At 29.6% G+C, this 18,559-nt stretch overlaps 1 protein-coding gene across 1 annotated transcript in view; it reads left to right on the top strand.

Annotated features, from left to right (window-relative positions):
- Positions 1–18,559, top strand: part of LOC111622934 (sodium/potassium-transporting ATPase subunit alpha-like) — an 89,196-nt gene that overhangs the window by 68,915 nt on the left and 1,722 nt on the right. Inside the window, exons 14-22 of the mRNA XM_023365400.1 lie at positions 2,957–3,132; positions 3,205–3,341; positions 3,409–3,626; positions 3,697–3,798; positions 9,084–9,238; positions 10,184–10,278; positions 15,117–15,291; positions 15,406–15,536; positions 15,616–15,717. Coding sequence (XP_023221168.1) covers positions 2,957–3,132; positions 3,205–3,341; positions 3,409–3,626; positions 3,697–3,798; positions 9,084–9,238; positions 10,184–10,278; positions 15,117–15,291; positions 15,406–15,536; positions 15,616–15,717 — 1,291 coding nt within the window. The remainder of the gene's footprint in view (positions 1–2,956; positions 3,133–3,204; positions 3,342–3,408; positions 3,627–3,696; positions 3,799–9,083; positions 9,239–10,183; positions 10,279–15,116; positions 15,292–15,405; positions 15,537–15,615; positions 15,718–18,559) is intronic.

The raw sequence follows: 18,559 nt of genomic DNA, 5'->3' as shown, positions 1-18,559 counted from the left end.
AACGATAGTGAAGATTAAGATAATTACATTATAGCCAATCTTACCCGTTTTCACAGAATGCAAGAATTAGGTCCCCCGTTTCCAGACTAATTAGAGACCTGGTCCCGATTCTATTTCTGAACGTCTCCTGTTCACGTCAAGTCAAATGAACTATTTTCAATGTTTCTGGAACGAATATAATCGAACCAATATTCGAATTTTATGTTCGAATTTGTTTGAACAGATTCAAACAAAACATTCGAAATAGAAAGCCACTTTCAACCACTTTCAGCCCCATATCTCCCGCACCCTTATAGCTATCGAGACGCAACCCCCCTGGTGCACGAATGGAGACTTGGGGCTACTACCACATACAAACACCATTCACGTGCGATGTGTAGTTTTGGCAGAAAAGTGAAATATAGGGACATATATGTCCATTTTTATATATATAGATATAGATATACACAGAAATCAGAGTTGCCAATTTTGGGGTTCATTTCTCTTCCCCCAAACATCTGAAGTAATTTCAAATCTCTCATTCTAAAGAAAATTGTTTTCGTAGGTATTGTGCAAAATTTCAAGATTTTCTATAAAATGGTTCCTGAAATATAAGTGTGAATACGGGGGCGTAAGGCTCCCGCTCTATAGTCAGGATAAGAGGTCAAGCGAGTGTAAGGAGAGTTTATTGGGGTCGACGATAAGGTGAAGGGCGAGATCGAGTAAAGGAGTCTACCATTATTTTAACAAATATAAAATAACAATTTATTAAAGAATAGGCAAATGACAAAACTACACAAAGCTCTATACCGTCAGAGAGTTTCTATACCGACTTAGAGAGAGTTTCACCGTACTTTCATACCTCATATAATCGACAATTCTGAACGTGGATGCCTTTAAAATATCGATCCAAAGAATAATCCACAAATACGGCACAAATTATATAAAATCGCGACTTAAGCGATGATTTAATTTGAGGTTCATCGGAGATCGGAATTCGGCTCGATTGGAAGATCGGTGCGATGTTGTTAATCCTGCGTTCGGTAATAGACTCTCCTGAGAGGGGGTAAGAATGGCTTTTTATCCGTTTTAGTGGGGAATTTCCACCACGTGATCGGATGTACATAGGGTAAAGGTTATAGGTGTTCCAGGGATCTATAACAAATGACGACATTTAGATGCTAACTATCAACCTTTTTGCAAGATGAGATGCAAGTTCTGCAAAGAACAATAGATGTTGCTACTTAAGACCGGAAAGTTTACACAATCCTGGGCAAGATCGTTTTTTTCTACTAGGGCGTTACATAAACAAAAGTTTTGATTAATTAACAATTTTTGTTAATAAATGAGCGATAATTTCCGTCATCAAAATTCCGGATCTCACATAAGCAATTGAAAAGTTCAAAAATCACCAAAAAAGCTGTTTTCTTCTTCATCCGGCACTACAGATGCTTGTAGTGATAAAACTACTGGGCCTAAAAGCTCAAATTTTAAACTTAAGCCTTTCTTGTTGTCAGTGAGGTGATTGCAAAACTTCCAGGTCAATAAGTCAAAGTTCACAGGAATTTCCCATAGAACTAATTCAGTTTTACAGCTTAATTTTATGCTTATAAAGATAAAATTGCATCAAAACAAATGAATTTTATTTAAAATGTTACTCAGAATAACAATAGCTAAAATATATGCCAATTAAAACTTTTATAAGGATTTTTCTAAACTGCGTGTTGAAAGTATTTGTCAGCGTTGACCAAATGAATATTGAAAGCACTTGGTTGGCAGTGCATTTGTCAATGGTGTGTTGGTTGGTGATACATTCAATTGCCAGCACCAGCTGAATTGTACATTGTTGTCTTATGTCTTGAAATAATACAGTTATTAAACAAAAATATATGAGATGTAAAAAAAATTTCACAAAGTAAAAGCTTATGATAATTTAGTTTACTCCTAAAAAATTTTTGACTGGAGTAATGTAAATTATCGTCCAATTGTTCAAGGTCATTTCTGCTTGGAGAAATAATCTGCCAACTTCTTCGTTCCATACGATCTATATAATCTAGATATTTCAGATTTTCTAGCATCTCGGCTTCGTCCTAGTCGAATGTCGCCGTATTTCTTTGAAATAGATCGCTTTGCGCAAGCATGAAACCTAGAGTTATCGTCTACTCGCCGATTTTCTAGAGTTAGTGTTATTGTGTTTGACTCAAGATTCGGAGTTGGTGAATACCAATTTACCAATAACTCGAGAGTTAACCCTAACTCTAACTCACGTTGGTGAATACGGGTGTAAATGGTGTAACAATATCACATCAGAAATTCTGATCTGGGTTACTGCCACATTTGAGCATAAGCTTTACTACTACCTCACTGAGAATGGATACTAGTTTGAACATAAGTTATAACAAAAAATTTAAACCTGTAATCTATTCTCTACTGTGCTAAATTTTTGTCATTTGTATTACCCTGTAATTACTTTAACTTGATTTCATTTTATTAATCAACACTAAATTTTGACATTAATGAATTAACAGATACATTTCCTCTATTCGTGCAACAAAACCCAGCAGCTCTGCTCACATGGCATGAATTTTCCAACATTGCTTGCCTATGGATAGTTATTCATGGCACACCATGTTGAGTTTTACTTAAGTAATTTGCAAAACAACTAGCATTGTTATAAAATTTTCAAAACTGTGGCATTTGACTTAGAAAATGAAGCCATATCAATAACAATTATGAAATTTGTGTATGTATTTTTTAATCATTGCTATTTAATTTAACATTTACAAAATCTGGATTTACAAAAACAATTTCACAATAAAGCAAGTATAAATCATAATGTTTTAAGTTTATGTATTTGCAACTGCAGTTATTAGATATTTTCAATATATTGATATACAGATAATCAGTCCTTATGATTTGCAGTTAATTTTGGAATAAGTTTTTTTGTAAAAAATAATGACCTCTTTTTTTTTATCAGGTTTCTGTGATTATAAACTTCCATCAGACAGATTTCCTTCTGGTTATCCTTTTGATCCAGATGAGCAAAATTTTCCATTAGATGGTCTTCGTTTCTTAGGTTTAATTTCAATGATTGATCCCCCTCGTGCCGCTGTACCTGATGCTGTAGCTAAATGCCGAAGTGCTGGAATTAAAGTAAATTTTTTTTCTTTCTTATAAATTGGAAGATATAAGAAATTCCATAAAATTTATTGATTTTTCTCAAAGGTTATTATGGTAACTGGTGATCATCCAATTACGGCAAAAGCTATTGCAAAAGCTGTGGGCATTATCTCTGAAGGAAATGAAACTGTTGAGGATATTGCTCAAAGATTAAACATTCCAGTAGATGAAGTTAATCAAAGGTTGGCAGTTATACAGAAATATATGCAGTTTAAAGTAATAGCATTTTAATTTATATTGAATTTATAGGGATGCAAAAGCTGCAGTTGTTCATGGTGGAGAATTGAGAGAGATGACTTCAGAACAACTTGATGATGTCCTTATAAATCATACAGAGATTGTCTTTGCTCGAACTTCGCCTCAACAGAAATTAATCATTGTTGAAGGATGTCAGAGGATGGGTGCTATTGTTGCTGTAACTGGAGATGGTGTAAATGATTCACCAGCTTTGAAAAAAGCTGATATTGGCAAGTTCATTTTTTTAGATATTATTTAATTTTATTACATTAAGCTTATAATGTTCTAAATATTTTTCAGGTGTTGCTATGGGAATTGCTGGTAGTGATGTCAGTAAACAAGCTGCTGATATGATTCTCTTAGATGATAACTTTGCATCAATTGTGACGGGTGTTGAAGAAGGTTAGTGTGTTAAATTATTATAACTGCCACATTGTATTTTACTATTCTGAGATATTTAATTATTTGCAAATTTGTGTGTAAGTAACAAACACTTTCTCATACTAAAGACTACACAATTAGTTGCTAATGGCAAATTTTTTTTCATAATATATAGATTTCTTGCTGAATTCTTATGACACCTATAATTTCTTATAATATATAAGAATATATGACTTGCAAAAATTTACTGTCAATGAAGTTGTGAAGACAAAGTTTAACCAAAATGAAAAATAGAATTGGTTTTAATGCTTAATCGTTCTATGATTTAAGTTACAAAATTATATTGTAATTATCCTAAAAACAATTACATTTTTAACTACATATTTTCAAAACAAATGACGACAAATATTCAAATTAGTAATATGTATTCTGAAATTAAGTTTTAATTTTTTTTTATTATTCTTATAAATTAAAAAAATTGCAATGAAGCATTTTTTTACAATGCAATTTTGAAAACAAATTTTTATTGTAAAACTTAGTTCTACATGCATGCATTTTGCATATTTGTAATTGGATATTTGGTTACAGCTTTAATACAAATAGGGATTCCTCCTTAAAGAAAATTTACACCTCAGTTTCCTAGTTTAATTATCACAAAAGACTAGCTCTTTGAGTAACTCTTATCTATGAAGAATCTGTTTCATCATTTTAGTGCACTTAATAGCAAGATCAACAATGTTTAAATTCATTCTTAAGGATAGTTTCAAAACTTTATATTTTATAGAACATTCCTCCTCTTAAAGAATTTAAAGATGAATTAGATTATATGCCAGTTACTGGAAACTGTTGCCTTTCTTTGGAATTAATGCAAGAGATTAAATTCACATATTTTAATAATAGTATACAAGTTATAATAATTATTAATGTTCACTTTGAAATGAAAAATTAAGTTTATTTTTATGAAAATAGCAGATTGAATATATATATATCTAATATGTTAAGTTCTGGTACAACGTTTGCCTTTGTTTTTGTATCTGTGACATGCACAGCTTTTAAATTTTTATACATGTTCTGTTTGCTGTTTGAATGTTTTTCAAATTCTATGTAAGGTACTCACACCTTGACACAAAAACCTTTAAAAATGCAGCCTTTAATTCACTTTTCTAATGTTTTCGGCCAATTTGAATGGCCTTCCTCAGGAACAGAAAAATCGAATGATTCCGATTTTTATAACTACATTTCTTTTGGAACATTTTAAACTCTGACTTTTCCTAAATGTCTAGTATGCAGGCTCGTACATAAAGAATTACAAATAAACTATAAATACATGTAATACATGAATAAACAACTACATAAAATTAAATGAATAAATACAGACCCCACTTAACACGGGGATGTGATGCATTCGTAGACAACAAAGCGCTAAGCGAAACAGCAATAAATGAGGTCATTTTAACATAGAGTAAATAGGGATAGGGGAACATGCGACCAAAAATAAACAAATTTTACTTTAAGTTATATTATTATACAAATTAATATAAAAATGTTAAATAACACACAAACAGGCACACAGAAATGTAAAGTTCATTTTTTGTGAGGAAGGTCCTGACTTTTCTGAAATTCTTGTTCTTTTGCAATAAAATCATGAAGCTTCATTTGTTGCTGTTTTCTTTCCTTAAGCAAATGTTGGTAGCAGAAGATTGCATCCAAAATGCCTTGTTTTGCTTTTGCACTCCTTTCAAAACTGGATCATTCGCTACAATTTGATCAGTGATTTCGGTTATCTTACCAAACTTTTACTAAGAAAATCTGTAGAGAAATTCTTTGGGTTCTTTGTTTTCATAATCTCAATTTTCCAGTTCCACATGAATTCCATGTTCTGCTAGTTCCTGAAGGTTGTCTCACCAGAAACCTGCTGTAACTCCTCAATATCCTGCTCATTTATATCTCCTGGTCCTGCTATGTCAATTAGGTTGAGTTTAGTCAACCTAACGATACAGCAATAGGCTCTTCTTGTTGAGAATTCTTGGATACCTTCAGCCAAAACATCTTCCACACTTTGTCTGTGCATTTATCAGTTAATTCTTGCCAAGCAAAGTTGATATTTCCTATGGCATCCACAATGATATATTTTTTTCAAAATTGCATCAAACATACATAGATTTAAAGAAAGTACACCTTTTTGCCACCTTTTACTGATTGGTTTGTGTTCATAAATAATCACATTATGTATGAATCAATGAAATGCCACAATAATTTAAATCATTGTAAATTTTGAGCTTATTGTATGATTCGAGCAGACTGCATTATATTGAATTAGTGTTAAGCAGGGTCTTACTGTACGTACATAAAATAAGTAAATAAATAAATACAAATATACATTAACACAACTGCTAATATAGAGAAGGCTTGGTTGTGCCTGCTTCTTTAACTGTTCATCCATTTTTTATAGAATGTTCATATTATACCAGCTCTCTAAGCTACTGAGACTTTACTTGACACTCTGAAGTTTATTGCTAATCTTTCCTTGTTTGTCTTACATATACAGATACGTCAACAACTGATATGAAACTTTGCATGCAGATTCTATTCATATTGCTTCCTTACAAATTACATTAGTCTTCTTCAGAAACATTTATAACTGTTTTATTAGAAAACCTTTTATAATTTTCTTATAGTAAACAACAAAATTTTAAACATTTTTATTAAATTTGATGTGTGTTTTCTTTATAGAGATTTCCAGTTAATTTCTTCTTAATGTTGTTGTTGAATATTAATTAATAACAAAGCTAATTTGTATAATTTCCTATTCTATATGACTAAGAATTTCGAAGTTATAGAAAATGCTTTTTCATGTAAATCTAAAAATGAAGTATGAGATTTTTTTTTGGATTTCTACAAAGAATAAAAAAAAAATTTTAATTTGAAATTAGTGGAATAGAATTCTAGTATTGAATAATAATTAAGCAGTTACCGGGGATTGGCAAAAGTCAGACTTGAAAAAATCTAGACCCAACTCAATCAAATACTAAGTTCATGTTTAAATATGTTGGTTTCAGTTTATTGAACTTTGGTATCTATATGTTCAAACAATATAGATTTTTCAAAGTCCAAATAAAATATTTTTGTCTAGTTTATTTAACTTTAGTTTTTATTTAGGCCCATATATTGAGATGTTACTCATTTAGAAAATACAATTAACTAATTAAAAATCATATCCTGTTTTGAAAACACTTATTTGATTATAATAACCGAATTATTGTTTGCAACATTCTTTACCATAACATATCAAATGAGCATTATCTTAAACAGAAATAAATCAAACTAAATATTTAGAAACTTTAGATGCATAACATTAATAGTACTTAGTTTTTTTTCTCTCCATCCTTCTTGTCCTGTAGCACTAAGTCATTTTTCACCAAATTAACGTAACATGCATTAGGATCATTCCTCACTACCCAGCCATCCCATTGTGGGAGACTGAGTAGTGAGGGAGATGACTCAACTTATCCAGGGCAGACTACCCACAAATTCCTGAATTTAATCCTGGATGTCCAAATTTTACATAGATATAAAAATTTATACTGAATTACTATTTTAAATTTTTTAGAAATTTCATAATCATAAGATTTGGTATATTCAGATATCACTGTCATAGCAATTTTATTTTTGAATTGTATGACAAATGGAGATTGGAATCTGTTGGTCTTTAATGAACTCAAACAACTAGAACTAATGAAAATCAATGAATTTGTCTGTGTGTGTTAGTTATATTTTTCATTCTCGTTCAAATTAAAAGCTTAGGAGTGTTTAAATCCATTAATGAAATATTGCATTACTTAGGCCAGTGCCTTAACAGTTTCAGCCATCTGGTCATCAAGCTTCTGACTTTGAAACTGCCTTGTCAAATTTACAAACTTTTCATTTATTTGTCACTTTTTGCTCTGCCTTTTCTTTTAAGTCTTTATAAAATAAATAAATGAACATATTTATACATATTTTGCAACCAGTGTTGCTGGATTTGTGAAAAATCATTTGCATGCTGCTTTAGAAAATTATTAAATAATTTTATGGTTTGAGCTATTTTCAACTACAAAGTCTCAATTCAACTTAAATTTTGTGCAAGCTGCAATGTTAGTATTGTAGATATGACGACAAAATTAACAAGTAAGCTAGTTGTATTTTATCACTGATTTGTGTGGATAAAATACAAAATAGGTTATATTTACTAATAATGGTTCAACAATCAAAGACCTATGATTTCTGTTTAATGCTATTAAAATAATGAGTCTGAGTCCAAAGTTTATATAAGTTTTAAATTCAGTATTTTTCACTTTTATTTTGATAAACAGTCTGAGTACTTGGAATCAAAAATCCTAGGAAGTTATATAGATTCATAACTTAAGGTATATATTTCTATAATACCATAATTAGATGATGATTTTGTAAGTGACTTGTAACTTTATTTATATTTTAGTTTAGTTGCTTTTCTTATTGTCAGATTAATCTCTCTTAATGGAAAATACAGATTGTAGTTTAAAATAGTAATGATTTTCATATTTATAGCATAGTCAATCATTAAAATGATAAGGTTAATATTTTATGACTATTTCTCTTATTAACAGAGTATAGTATCAATTATCTGAAAATCAATTATGTAAAATATTGATTAACTGAAATTGACTTTAGAGATTACTAATTCCAGAAATTACAGAATTTTTGTAATGATTGTTGGCAGTCTTCTGTAGGCTTGATCTATTTTGTTATCAACACTAGTGTCTGGACTGTAATAAATAAAACTTAATAGAAAAGCAAGATTAATAAAGTAACAGCAGAATAGCAATAATTTCGACCACACCAACAAGAACAAGCATCAGGTTTCTAAGGAATTAGTTTTTTATGCTTTAACTTTATTATTGTACTAGGATTAAAATTAGTTTCTTGAAATAAACTATAAATATTTTTCTTTTCTCATTGTGGCCAATTATCTGAAATAGTTCTGTCCTGATTATTTCAGATAACCAATGCTCTACTGTATAATCATTTTAAGTGTGGGTCTGCTTTTTTCAAACAATAAATTATAACTGATTTGCTAACATATTGCATTTGTTCATATAATAATAGTGAGAAGTGAATTATGTTATTTATAGCTTAGTGTTTGAAGACAAACATGAAATTTAAAAAATCAGATGCTTGATAACAATTACTTTAAATAGAACTAGGATAATGTAATAGTCAATAATTTAAAAAAAAAAATTAAACTTTAGTTATATTATATATTAAAATATCAAATTTTATTTACATAGGTCGTTTGATTTTTGACAATCTGAAAAAATCTATTGCATATACTTTGACGAGCAATATACCAGAAATTACTCCATTTTTATTCTTCATCTTATGTGATATTCCACTGCCACTTGGTACTGTCACTATACTATGCATTGATTTGGGTACAGATTTGGTAAGTTTTGTTGATGTAATAATATAATTTTAAAAGATTCTTAATTATTTAAATTGTTTTTCAAAATAACTAAAGCACGAGTTTATTTTCTAAAAGTAAAACTAATGTTTTTGAAAACTAATAAACTAAAATCTAATTAATATATATATATGTATATAGAAATGTTTGGTTTTGAAGGAAAATTTATTAATATCAAGTAATTTTTCCTATTGGATTATTGTAAGTGTTTCACCTATACTGGTGTTGCATGATTGTAATGTTTGTTCTGTGGTTTACTTCCTATTCTCTCTCTCTGTCTTTCTTTCTTCCTGTATCCTGCCACACTTCAGGTACCTGCAATATCTCTGGCTTATGAACAAGCTGAATCTGATATAATGAAACGAAGGCCCCGTGATCCAACTCATGATAAACTAGTAAATGAGAGGTAAATGTTATTTTATTGACCATTTTCTGGGTTTGAAATAGTTTTTCAAATTTTAAAGAAATTTTCAATCATACTTTACCTGAACAGCTAAAACATTACAAAAAATTTGCAAAACATAATCCCAAATAGTAAGTAATGACAAAAAAATTAAAAAAATATATTTTAATATAACTTCTATTTATAAATTCTGCAAATCACCATGTTCTCTCTTATAATTACAAACTTTTAATGTATTTGTTGTTGTTTAATATTTTCAGTAACTCATTGCATTTTCTGTTTTCTAATTAACTTTCTAGCATGCCAAGTCTTATTTAATATTTCAATTGGCATGTAAATGTCATTTAGCTGTTTAAAAAAAATTCTTGTTATGCATTGATCTAGAAATTTTGTTAAGCTATTTGCATGTGGTGGGTCTCGTATTTAAATATAAATACAGAAGGTCACAAATCCTTTGAAATCAAACACTAGCTTAAGCGCTTATTATTTGCACCATCACTATCAATCCTCCCGCATCCCAACAGGTTCCTGCTATCTCACTTGCTTACGAACAAGCTGAAAGTGACATCATGAAGCGACAGCCCAGAGATCCTGTTAAAGATAAACTTGTAAATGAAAGGTAAGGATTTTTTTTAAATCTTAATTCGTGCATGAAGATTATTGATGCAGCCAGAACGATGCATGTTAATTTAAATTTGATTGAGAACAAATTATTGATTGACAACAAACAATAAGATTGACAATGCAATTTTTTTCTTATATTAATTTTTAATATTTAAAAATAATCGATTCTGGTTGTATTTTTTTTTTAATATATGGAAGAAAATTCTAATGAGAGAAAGGTATGTAATATATATTATTTGTAAAAGATGCATAGACTTTCTACCACCAAAACTGGTAAGTTTCAATTATCAGCCTTTGACTATATTATTAAGGACAAAATAAGTTAACTTATGTTTCTTTGGTAGGTATAAAATTTAAATTTCTATATTAGTAGAATAGTGTTAGTACTAGTTTCCAATAGCAGTAGATAGTAGTATGTAGTATTAATATTTTCCACCTGAAATCACCCATATCAGATAATTAATATCCAACTCTGTGACCAAAAGTGTTTAAAATCCGTTTCAGTGAAGAATTTTCTCTTTATAACAGTATCATTATTTGAAAGGATTATTCAAATTATTGAAGATTTCATAATTTAATCATGGAACTTGCTATTAAATTAAAATGAAGAAAATAAAACTAAGAGGTATGAAATTTCAATCTTGGGATTGTTAGAAGAAATTAGTCATTTTTTTTTTTTAACAAATTTGAGTCAAGAATAAATTTTATTTCAATAAAAGTACGAGATTCACAAATATCGTAGCATTTTACTGAATGTCAGATTCGTGATGCATTTTTTTTAATTTATATTGTAGTTTATTTATTAATTTCAATAAATTACAAATAAGTTTTTAAACTAATACAATTAGATTTAATTATTCAAGTATACGGCATTATTTCAGAATTACTTTTTAAATTAGAGGATCTCAAAATTTAAGAATTTTGAATTTCTTTCATGTTATGTATTCTCCATGATTAAAGTTAATTTTATTTATAGCATTCTATAATTTTTGTGTTAAATTAGAATAATGAAAATTAGAGTAGCTAAAATTGTTTGAGTAGCCATTGTTTATATAAAAATTGTCACTGAGAAGTTTTGTTTAAATTATAATAGTAAACTTTTATTTTCTAGTTTTGTTTATTTATAACACTTACAAAATATGAAAGAAAATACAGTGGTGCCTCGTATAACGTACGCCTCGAATAACGGACGCTGCGAACAACGAACTTTCTGTTTGGCCGTTACGTGACTCCAGCAACGGACTGGCTTCGAACAACGGACTTTCTGCGAACAAGTGCGAATGATATTTCCACTCGTTTGCTGTTGCCAATGACAATCTGCTATTTTTATAATATATTAGTATTATTAGAATATATTATTAGTATATTAGAAGTACAGAGCTCCCGCTGGGATTCGGCTTGCTCTCTTGTTTATTACGTACAGTGCATCACCTCAGTGAAGGGGTGTATTTACATTTATTCAAGTGTTGTGCAAATCATAGCTTCTAAAAAAACATAAAGGTGATTTCAATTGAAACAAAGCAAGAAATCATCAGAAGGAGTGAAAGTTGACAAAAATTTCCTTGTCAAATGGGGAGAGGTTAAGGAGTTTACCAACACTCGTTATCCAAACAGAGCTGAGGCCAACAGGATCAATGATCTCTACAATGACATCCTTGCCGTCATTTCCGACAAGTATTGAAGAGAGAGAAACAGACCACCTTGGACATGTTTTTCAAGAAGCCAGCTGTCAAAAAACAAAGGATGTGGAACAAGAGGAGTTGACCCTGCAAGCTCCAGTAGCCTCTTCTAAATCTGACTCCCGATTAAAAAACAATAAAAAGAGACCTGCTGCAATGTGTAAAAAGTCTGTATTTGTATGAATGCGTGAAGAAAGTGTTCCTCCACCTCCTCACAACATCTAACTACCTGGCATAATTGGTGACTGCTCCATTTTCATTTTTTATTGTACGGTTATTTTATGCTGCGGAACGAATTATATGTTTTAACATGTAATTCAATGGGAAAATGCGTTTCGTATAACGGACTTTTCACTTAACGGACGTGCACCTGGAACGGATTAAGTACATTATACGAGGCACCACTGTACAAAATTATAACTTCAAATTCAAAATTCAGTTTGAGAACTTCTGATGCCAGATTATGAAAATTAATCTTAAATTTGTTTCAGTTGAATTTTTTTATAATAAAAATAGAGTAACAATAAACATACTATATACAAAAATGCTTAATTCAGAGGGCCAAATATTTTATTTGAGGAAATGTTTTCATTTTATATCATCAGCTTACACAATTGTTCTTTATTTGAATGTATATATAAGCAGATAATCTGCACTAAGGATAAAAATATTTCCTCAAATAAAATACTTGGCTCTGAATTAAGCATTATTTATATATAGTCAGTTTAATAGCGCTAGTTTTATCTTATGTTATATGATGATAATAATTTATTAATATAACTAAATTTGAATAATGTTAATTGAATCAATTGATTTTTTTAATCTGAAATTTTATTAATTTGCTCAGGTAGCTTTGATCAGGAAATTTCAATGAATTCATTGTTCCCTCCTAGATATTTACTTGTATAATGTCACTAATGTATTTTGAGAAAAAAAATGTGATTATTTAAACTTTCATGTCTTATCTGTTTAGATTTTTCCCATACAATATAATTATAGAGAACAGCACAACCTGTAAAGTTAATTTGAAATTATATTACATATAGATATCCAGAGACTTGTGAAAGATAGAGTAAATCTTCAAAAGTCAGTTCAGAGAACAAAAATTGAACAAACTAAAAATCCAATGCAGTATAACCCAAAAACAATTTTACACAAATTCTTTGGATTCATTGACGGTCTAACACAGATAAAAATGGAATGGTCATAAGTTTAGTATTATGTACATTTTGTACATTGATTATCCAGCCTGTTATTTTGCTCAAATAATTTTATTTGATTGGCTTTCATTGATGATCACATTTGCCTGTTAATGATGACAACATTAGCCTATTGTGTTTAGGAGGTGTAAAGTAAACCATAAAATTTAACCTTCAGACAAAACTTTTATTATTTGAAAGGCCTGAGCAGAATTAGCTGAAAGCTATTTACACTTGCAAACAAAATCATAATTACCATGGAGAAGCACAACACAGGATAGGATCTGGCCCCTTGTGATAAATTCCTCCTTCAAATGAGTTTTTCCTGATAAGCAGTGGCATTTGCTTTTATCCCATTTGGATAAAAGCAAATGCCACTGCTTATCAGGAAAAACTCATTTGAAGGGATTGGGATTCTAAGGCTATCAATGATCTTCCTGATTCATACAATCAAGAATGGGTATGTTTATTATGTACTATTGTACATTTAATAACATATATACATATTTTCTTCACTATTACATAGTATATATTTGTATTTGTTTTCTAAAAAAGTTTTTTTTTCTTTTAGACTTTTAAAGATCTTAAGACACTAGAATATACTTGTCATACAGCATTTTTTGTTTCCATTTGGGTGATAACTCCATGTGCAGACATCCATGAATGTTCCAAAAGACAGACATGACAAAATCAATACTTGTTGACTAATAAAATGTGATTTATCCTATTTTTATATCCCTTCTCTAACAGTCACTGCAATTTATGTTTAAAAATATTCATGTTGAGAGGACTAAATGCTCCAAATGTACTAGGTTAGGATTTTAGGGGAATGAGAAATTTCTAAGCCATTTGTCTCAACCCATTGGATGCTGAAAATGAAACATACCATGTGAGGCTGCTTATAATCATGCAGAAGAATTGTTTTTGTAATTCTCAACAGTGTTTCCTCAATTTTCTGGTATCAATTAGCATAATTTTTTTCTCCATGTTTAAAAAAAATCTATCATTAGGTCTCACTTGGTGTTTCCATGATACCAATGTCCACATTTTCCAGCTTTTAAAGTGACTTAATAAATCAGTTTTCTGACACTAATCATGCCTAAACTTGAAGATCCATGTTTTCTGAAGACAATTATGAATTTCAGATACTTAAATGTTCTCATTAAGAAGATATTTTGATTGACTACACAATGAAACAATGCCTCATAGTCAGCAATCTGTCTAATATCCCAGGTTCCCTTATAGAGTTAGATGTCAAATCTAGTTCAAAAGTTTGCCAAAAAAAAGAGAATAAAGACTGTATAAAGAAATTTTAAAATATTTCCATACATTTCTCAGTAAATTAAGGGTGATCATCAATGCTTATATAATCAGTTATTGTCTGATTTAACTGAAAAATTTCATTTCATAAGAATTACTAAAGTATTTGCAGATTTTGGTATGCAATGATGATTAAATTCAATAGTAACTATTTAGCTAAATGAAGTTTTTAAGAAGTTAATTAAAAGTATTTTTAAAAATCAATTGAGCCTTATTTACATTTATAAGTTAATTTAACATTAAAAATTTTAGTTTTATTAGTCTTATTGAATAAGAAATGTTTTAATTTTAGAAAATGTTAATAAAATATCACTAATAATAATGTTCTATAAAAGCAAATTGTTTTATTCTATAGTTATGGATAGATCAGGTAATTTGTCTTTTTAATCTGTTGCTAACCAAATAAGCCAGTTGAAAAATGTAGAATCAGTATTAATTTGAAACAATAGCAACTAGAGTTTATTTAGATGAAAGATGAGCATGAGGCTTTTAATAAAAATAATTATATAAATAAAATATGCACTTTCACTGCATGAATCAGATAACTTGCACATTCTATTTAATTACCTGAAGTAAAGTGCACTTGTTCTGTTATGTCTTATGTTTGTTCTCAAATTAAAAATTTGTATCAACAGGTTAATTTCAATGTCTTATGGACAAATTGGCATGATGCAAGCAGCAGCTGGATTCTTTGCTTACTTTGTGATAATGGGTGAGAATGGATTTTGGCCAAGCCGACTGTTAGGATTAAGGAAAGAATGGGATTCTAAGGCTATCAATGATCTTCCTGATTCATACAATCAAGAATGGGTATGTTTATTATGTACTATTGTACATTTAATAACATATATACATAATTTTCTTCACTATTACATAGTATATATTTGTATTTTTTTTTCTAAAAAAGTTTTTTTTTTCTTTTAGACTTTTAAAGATCGTAAGACACTAGAATATACTTGTCATACAGCATTTTTTGTTTCTATTGTAATTGTGCAATGGGCTGATTTAATTATTTGTAAAACAAGGAGGAATTCTGTTTTCCATCAAGGAATGAAGTAAATGAATGCCACATCCAAATACTTTATTTTTTAATAATTAAGTATTTAATATTAATATCATTCTCAAATATTTCAGGAATCATATTTTAAATTTTGGTCTTGTTTTTGAGACCGTATTGGCTGCATTCTTATCATACTGCCCAGGAATGGACAAAGGGCTTCGTATGTATCCACTAAAGTGAGTAAAACTTAAGTTTTTAGGATATTAAAATTATTTACTGTACTTTAAGTCAGAGTAGAATTGCTTTCATGTAAAATACCTGATTGGACATTATTAAAAATACAAAAGTTGTATACTGGTTTTGATAAGTGATTGAGTTTTGGCAAAACATCTGAAATTATTGGGCTACATGACTAATTTGATTAGAGGTAAATGGCTGAGGTTAAGCGAATAATTTTGGTAAGATTGTTTGGCTTTAATCAATTTTTAATTGATTAAAGCCAAACAATCTTTTTATCGTTTTGAGTTGTTTATATAGATTGGTGGTACTTTCTATTAAGATATATTTACACTGCACAATAGATTGAAAAGCTATTTTAACAAGGTAATCTGGTTATAACTTCATTTTTATGTAAATGTTAAGCATTAAGTTTTTTCTTTTGTTAGTGGATGTTCATGTTTAAACTGTTGTTTCAAACTGGTTATGTAGATGTAATTAATAAGATAATTCTGGAACAATTATTATTATTCCAAAGTAAATGTTAGATTGTGGAAGGTGTTGATATTCATAGTCACTTATGAAAATTGATTAACTTTGTAATAAAAATTAAAATGTGGCTTTCATAATTTCATAGCAATCAGTTGTATTAATATTTATTTAGCTACAGTTAATTTCAGAGTTATAAGCTATTGTTGCCTAAATGTAGAATTTTTTCTTCCTCCCTATAAATTTAGAATGAAATTATTTATTATGGACTAACTACAGTAATCAGCTATGAAGTTAAAAACTGCTAAACCAAATAAATTAACCTTTAAAGGTCATATAGAAAAAATTGCCAAATCTACTGCAATATGCTGGGGAATTTTATGGCTTTTTTTAGGCCAATATCCTCAAAAACTGTACTAAGATTTTTCTTTACAAACTTTCAGTCTTTAAATAACTATTGCTTATCAATCTGGGCAATGACTTTACCCTCTATACTAAACAAAATTATTAAGAAATAAACAAAGTACATTCTGAACAAATTTTGTCATCTACCATATACTAATAATGCCAAAATCACAAGTCAGACTGGGATTACCTGGTTTCAAAGAAAGGATCAAATACTTCAATCATATTTTAACTTATAAATATATCAATGGCATAATACTGAATTATTGGCTCAAATTGAAAGTTCCGTCCAGGAAAACTCTTATCACTATCATGTCTACATACTCCTTTTTATCGATTATTGCTATCTCATAGATTTTTTTTTATTTTCCATTGATTACATGTTCCCTGTTGAACATCACTTTCATCATGACTTTACAAAATACAAACATTTATGCCAATGATTTCTGTGTAATGTGTGATTTTGTTTTTTCCTTATCTCATTTTGCCTTCCCTCTTTGTTATTATTATTATTTTTTATATATTTCTACTCGAAATTGTGTCAAAGCAAGACGGTTGGTCATTGTTACGAGGAAGTAGGAAACGTAAAATATTCATGCTTCTTGNCTTCCCTCTTTGCTTTTTTTATTATTTTTTATATATTTCTTGTTATATAACTTTTATTGTATTTATTTTGTTGTTAATTTTAATTGTATTTTATTGTAATCTTGAGTAATTTTTGTTATATGGGGAGTGGAAATCTATTGTCCATTGACAGTTCCAATTAAATGTAAAATAAAATATAGCCCATAATTCTGAATTTATACTGAATTCCTATCAAATTATCTTAAGAGATTGTAGATTATATAAGTGGGCGCAGAGTTAAAAGCATATTGACCTAAAAGATCCATTGTGTATCTCACAAGAAATTACTTTAAAAGTCTGATTGTCTATAAAAGAAGATAAGATCGTTATGAAAAAGCTAAGAGATATCACCAACAATCAAAAAGGTAAAGCCAGATGAACAAGTTTATATGAGCAATGGTTTGTGTGCACACATGAAATGCAGAGGAGTCTCCTCAGCAGATCCTGCTGATCTTACAGAAGCAGCAAAAGGATGAGGAAAGTTTCATTTGGCACAAATATTTTGTAAAAGTGGCCAAAACTGATCACAATGCTGATCAATCAAGAAGTTAACATATTCTTGTTAAAAGGTAGAAAATCCTTCGTTTGCATAAAGAGCAAACTGGAAAAAAATGACATTCTGTTAATATCTACTATTTTAAATGACTGGAAATAGTCATCCTTGACAGCTCTAGAAATACAGTAGTGTCGTTTATTCAAATCAATTGGGGACTGGGGTTGTTCAGATAACCGATTATGTGCGAAAAAATATATTAACCTATCCCATGTTGAAATTTTTTTCTGTTGCGTGTTGCTTCGCGCTGAATTTTTGTCGATGTTAAGCCTAACATAAATTTTTATAATAATCGTGGTTATTGTATCGTTAAAAATTATTTCTTTATTTTGTACAAACAAAATAAATATATTGAAAAATATAAAAACAAAATTGGTTAATGTTACCTATGGTTACAAAATGGTGGCGCTTCGGTTAAGTTCATTTCTTTTCCGTTAGATTAGCCACATTTTTAGTAGACTTTTTTCATATTGTTCAAGAACTACCGTGAATAAATAACTAGTGTCATTTGACACTCGGTGGCCTGCCGGCGGCTCCCCTCTGGGAGGAGTCCGTCTGGACCACGAACAGTCGGAAGTGCGGCCATTTTGGAACCATAGATAACATTAACCAAAAAAATATATATACTTTAGAAGTTAATCTAGTATCAAGAATGTTTGATTCAGCATGACACATGTCCAGACACACAGTCCTCAGAAAAACACCAAACAAAAGTGCCAGTGTTGCCACGCTTTTGGTTGACCGGCTTTTGGATATTATTATTTTGTTAATGAATAATGCAAACAAAAATT

Source organism: Centruroides sculpturatus, unplaced genomic scaffold, assembly GCF_000671375.1.
Source record: "Centruroides sculpturatus isolate CEXI.00-Female unplaced genomic scaffold, Cexi_2.0 scaffold282, whole genome shotgun sequence".
Lineage (NCBI taxonomy): Eukaryota > Metazoa > Arthropoda > Arachnida > Scorpiones > Buthidae > Centruroides > Centruroides sculpturatus.
Note: the sequence above shows the minus strand (reverse complement) of the source record. Positions and strands in the feature narration are given on the sequence as shown.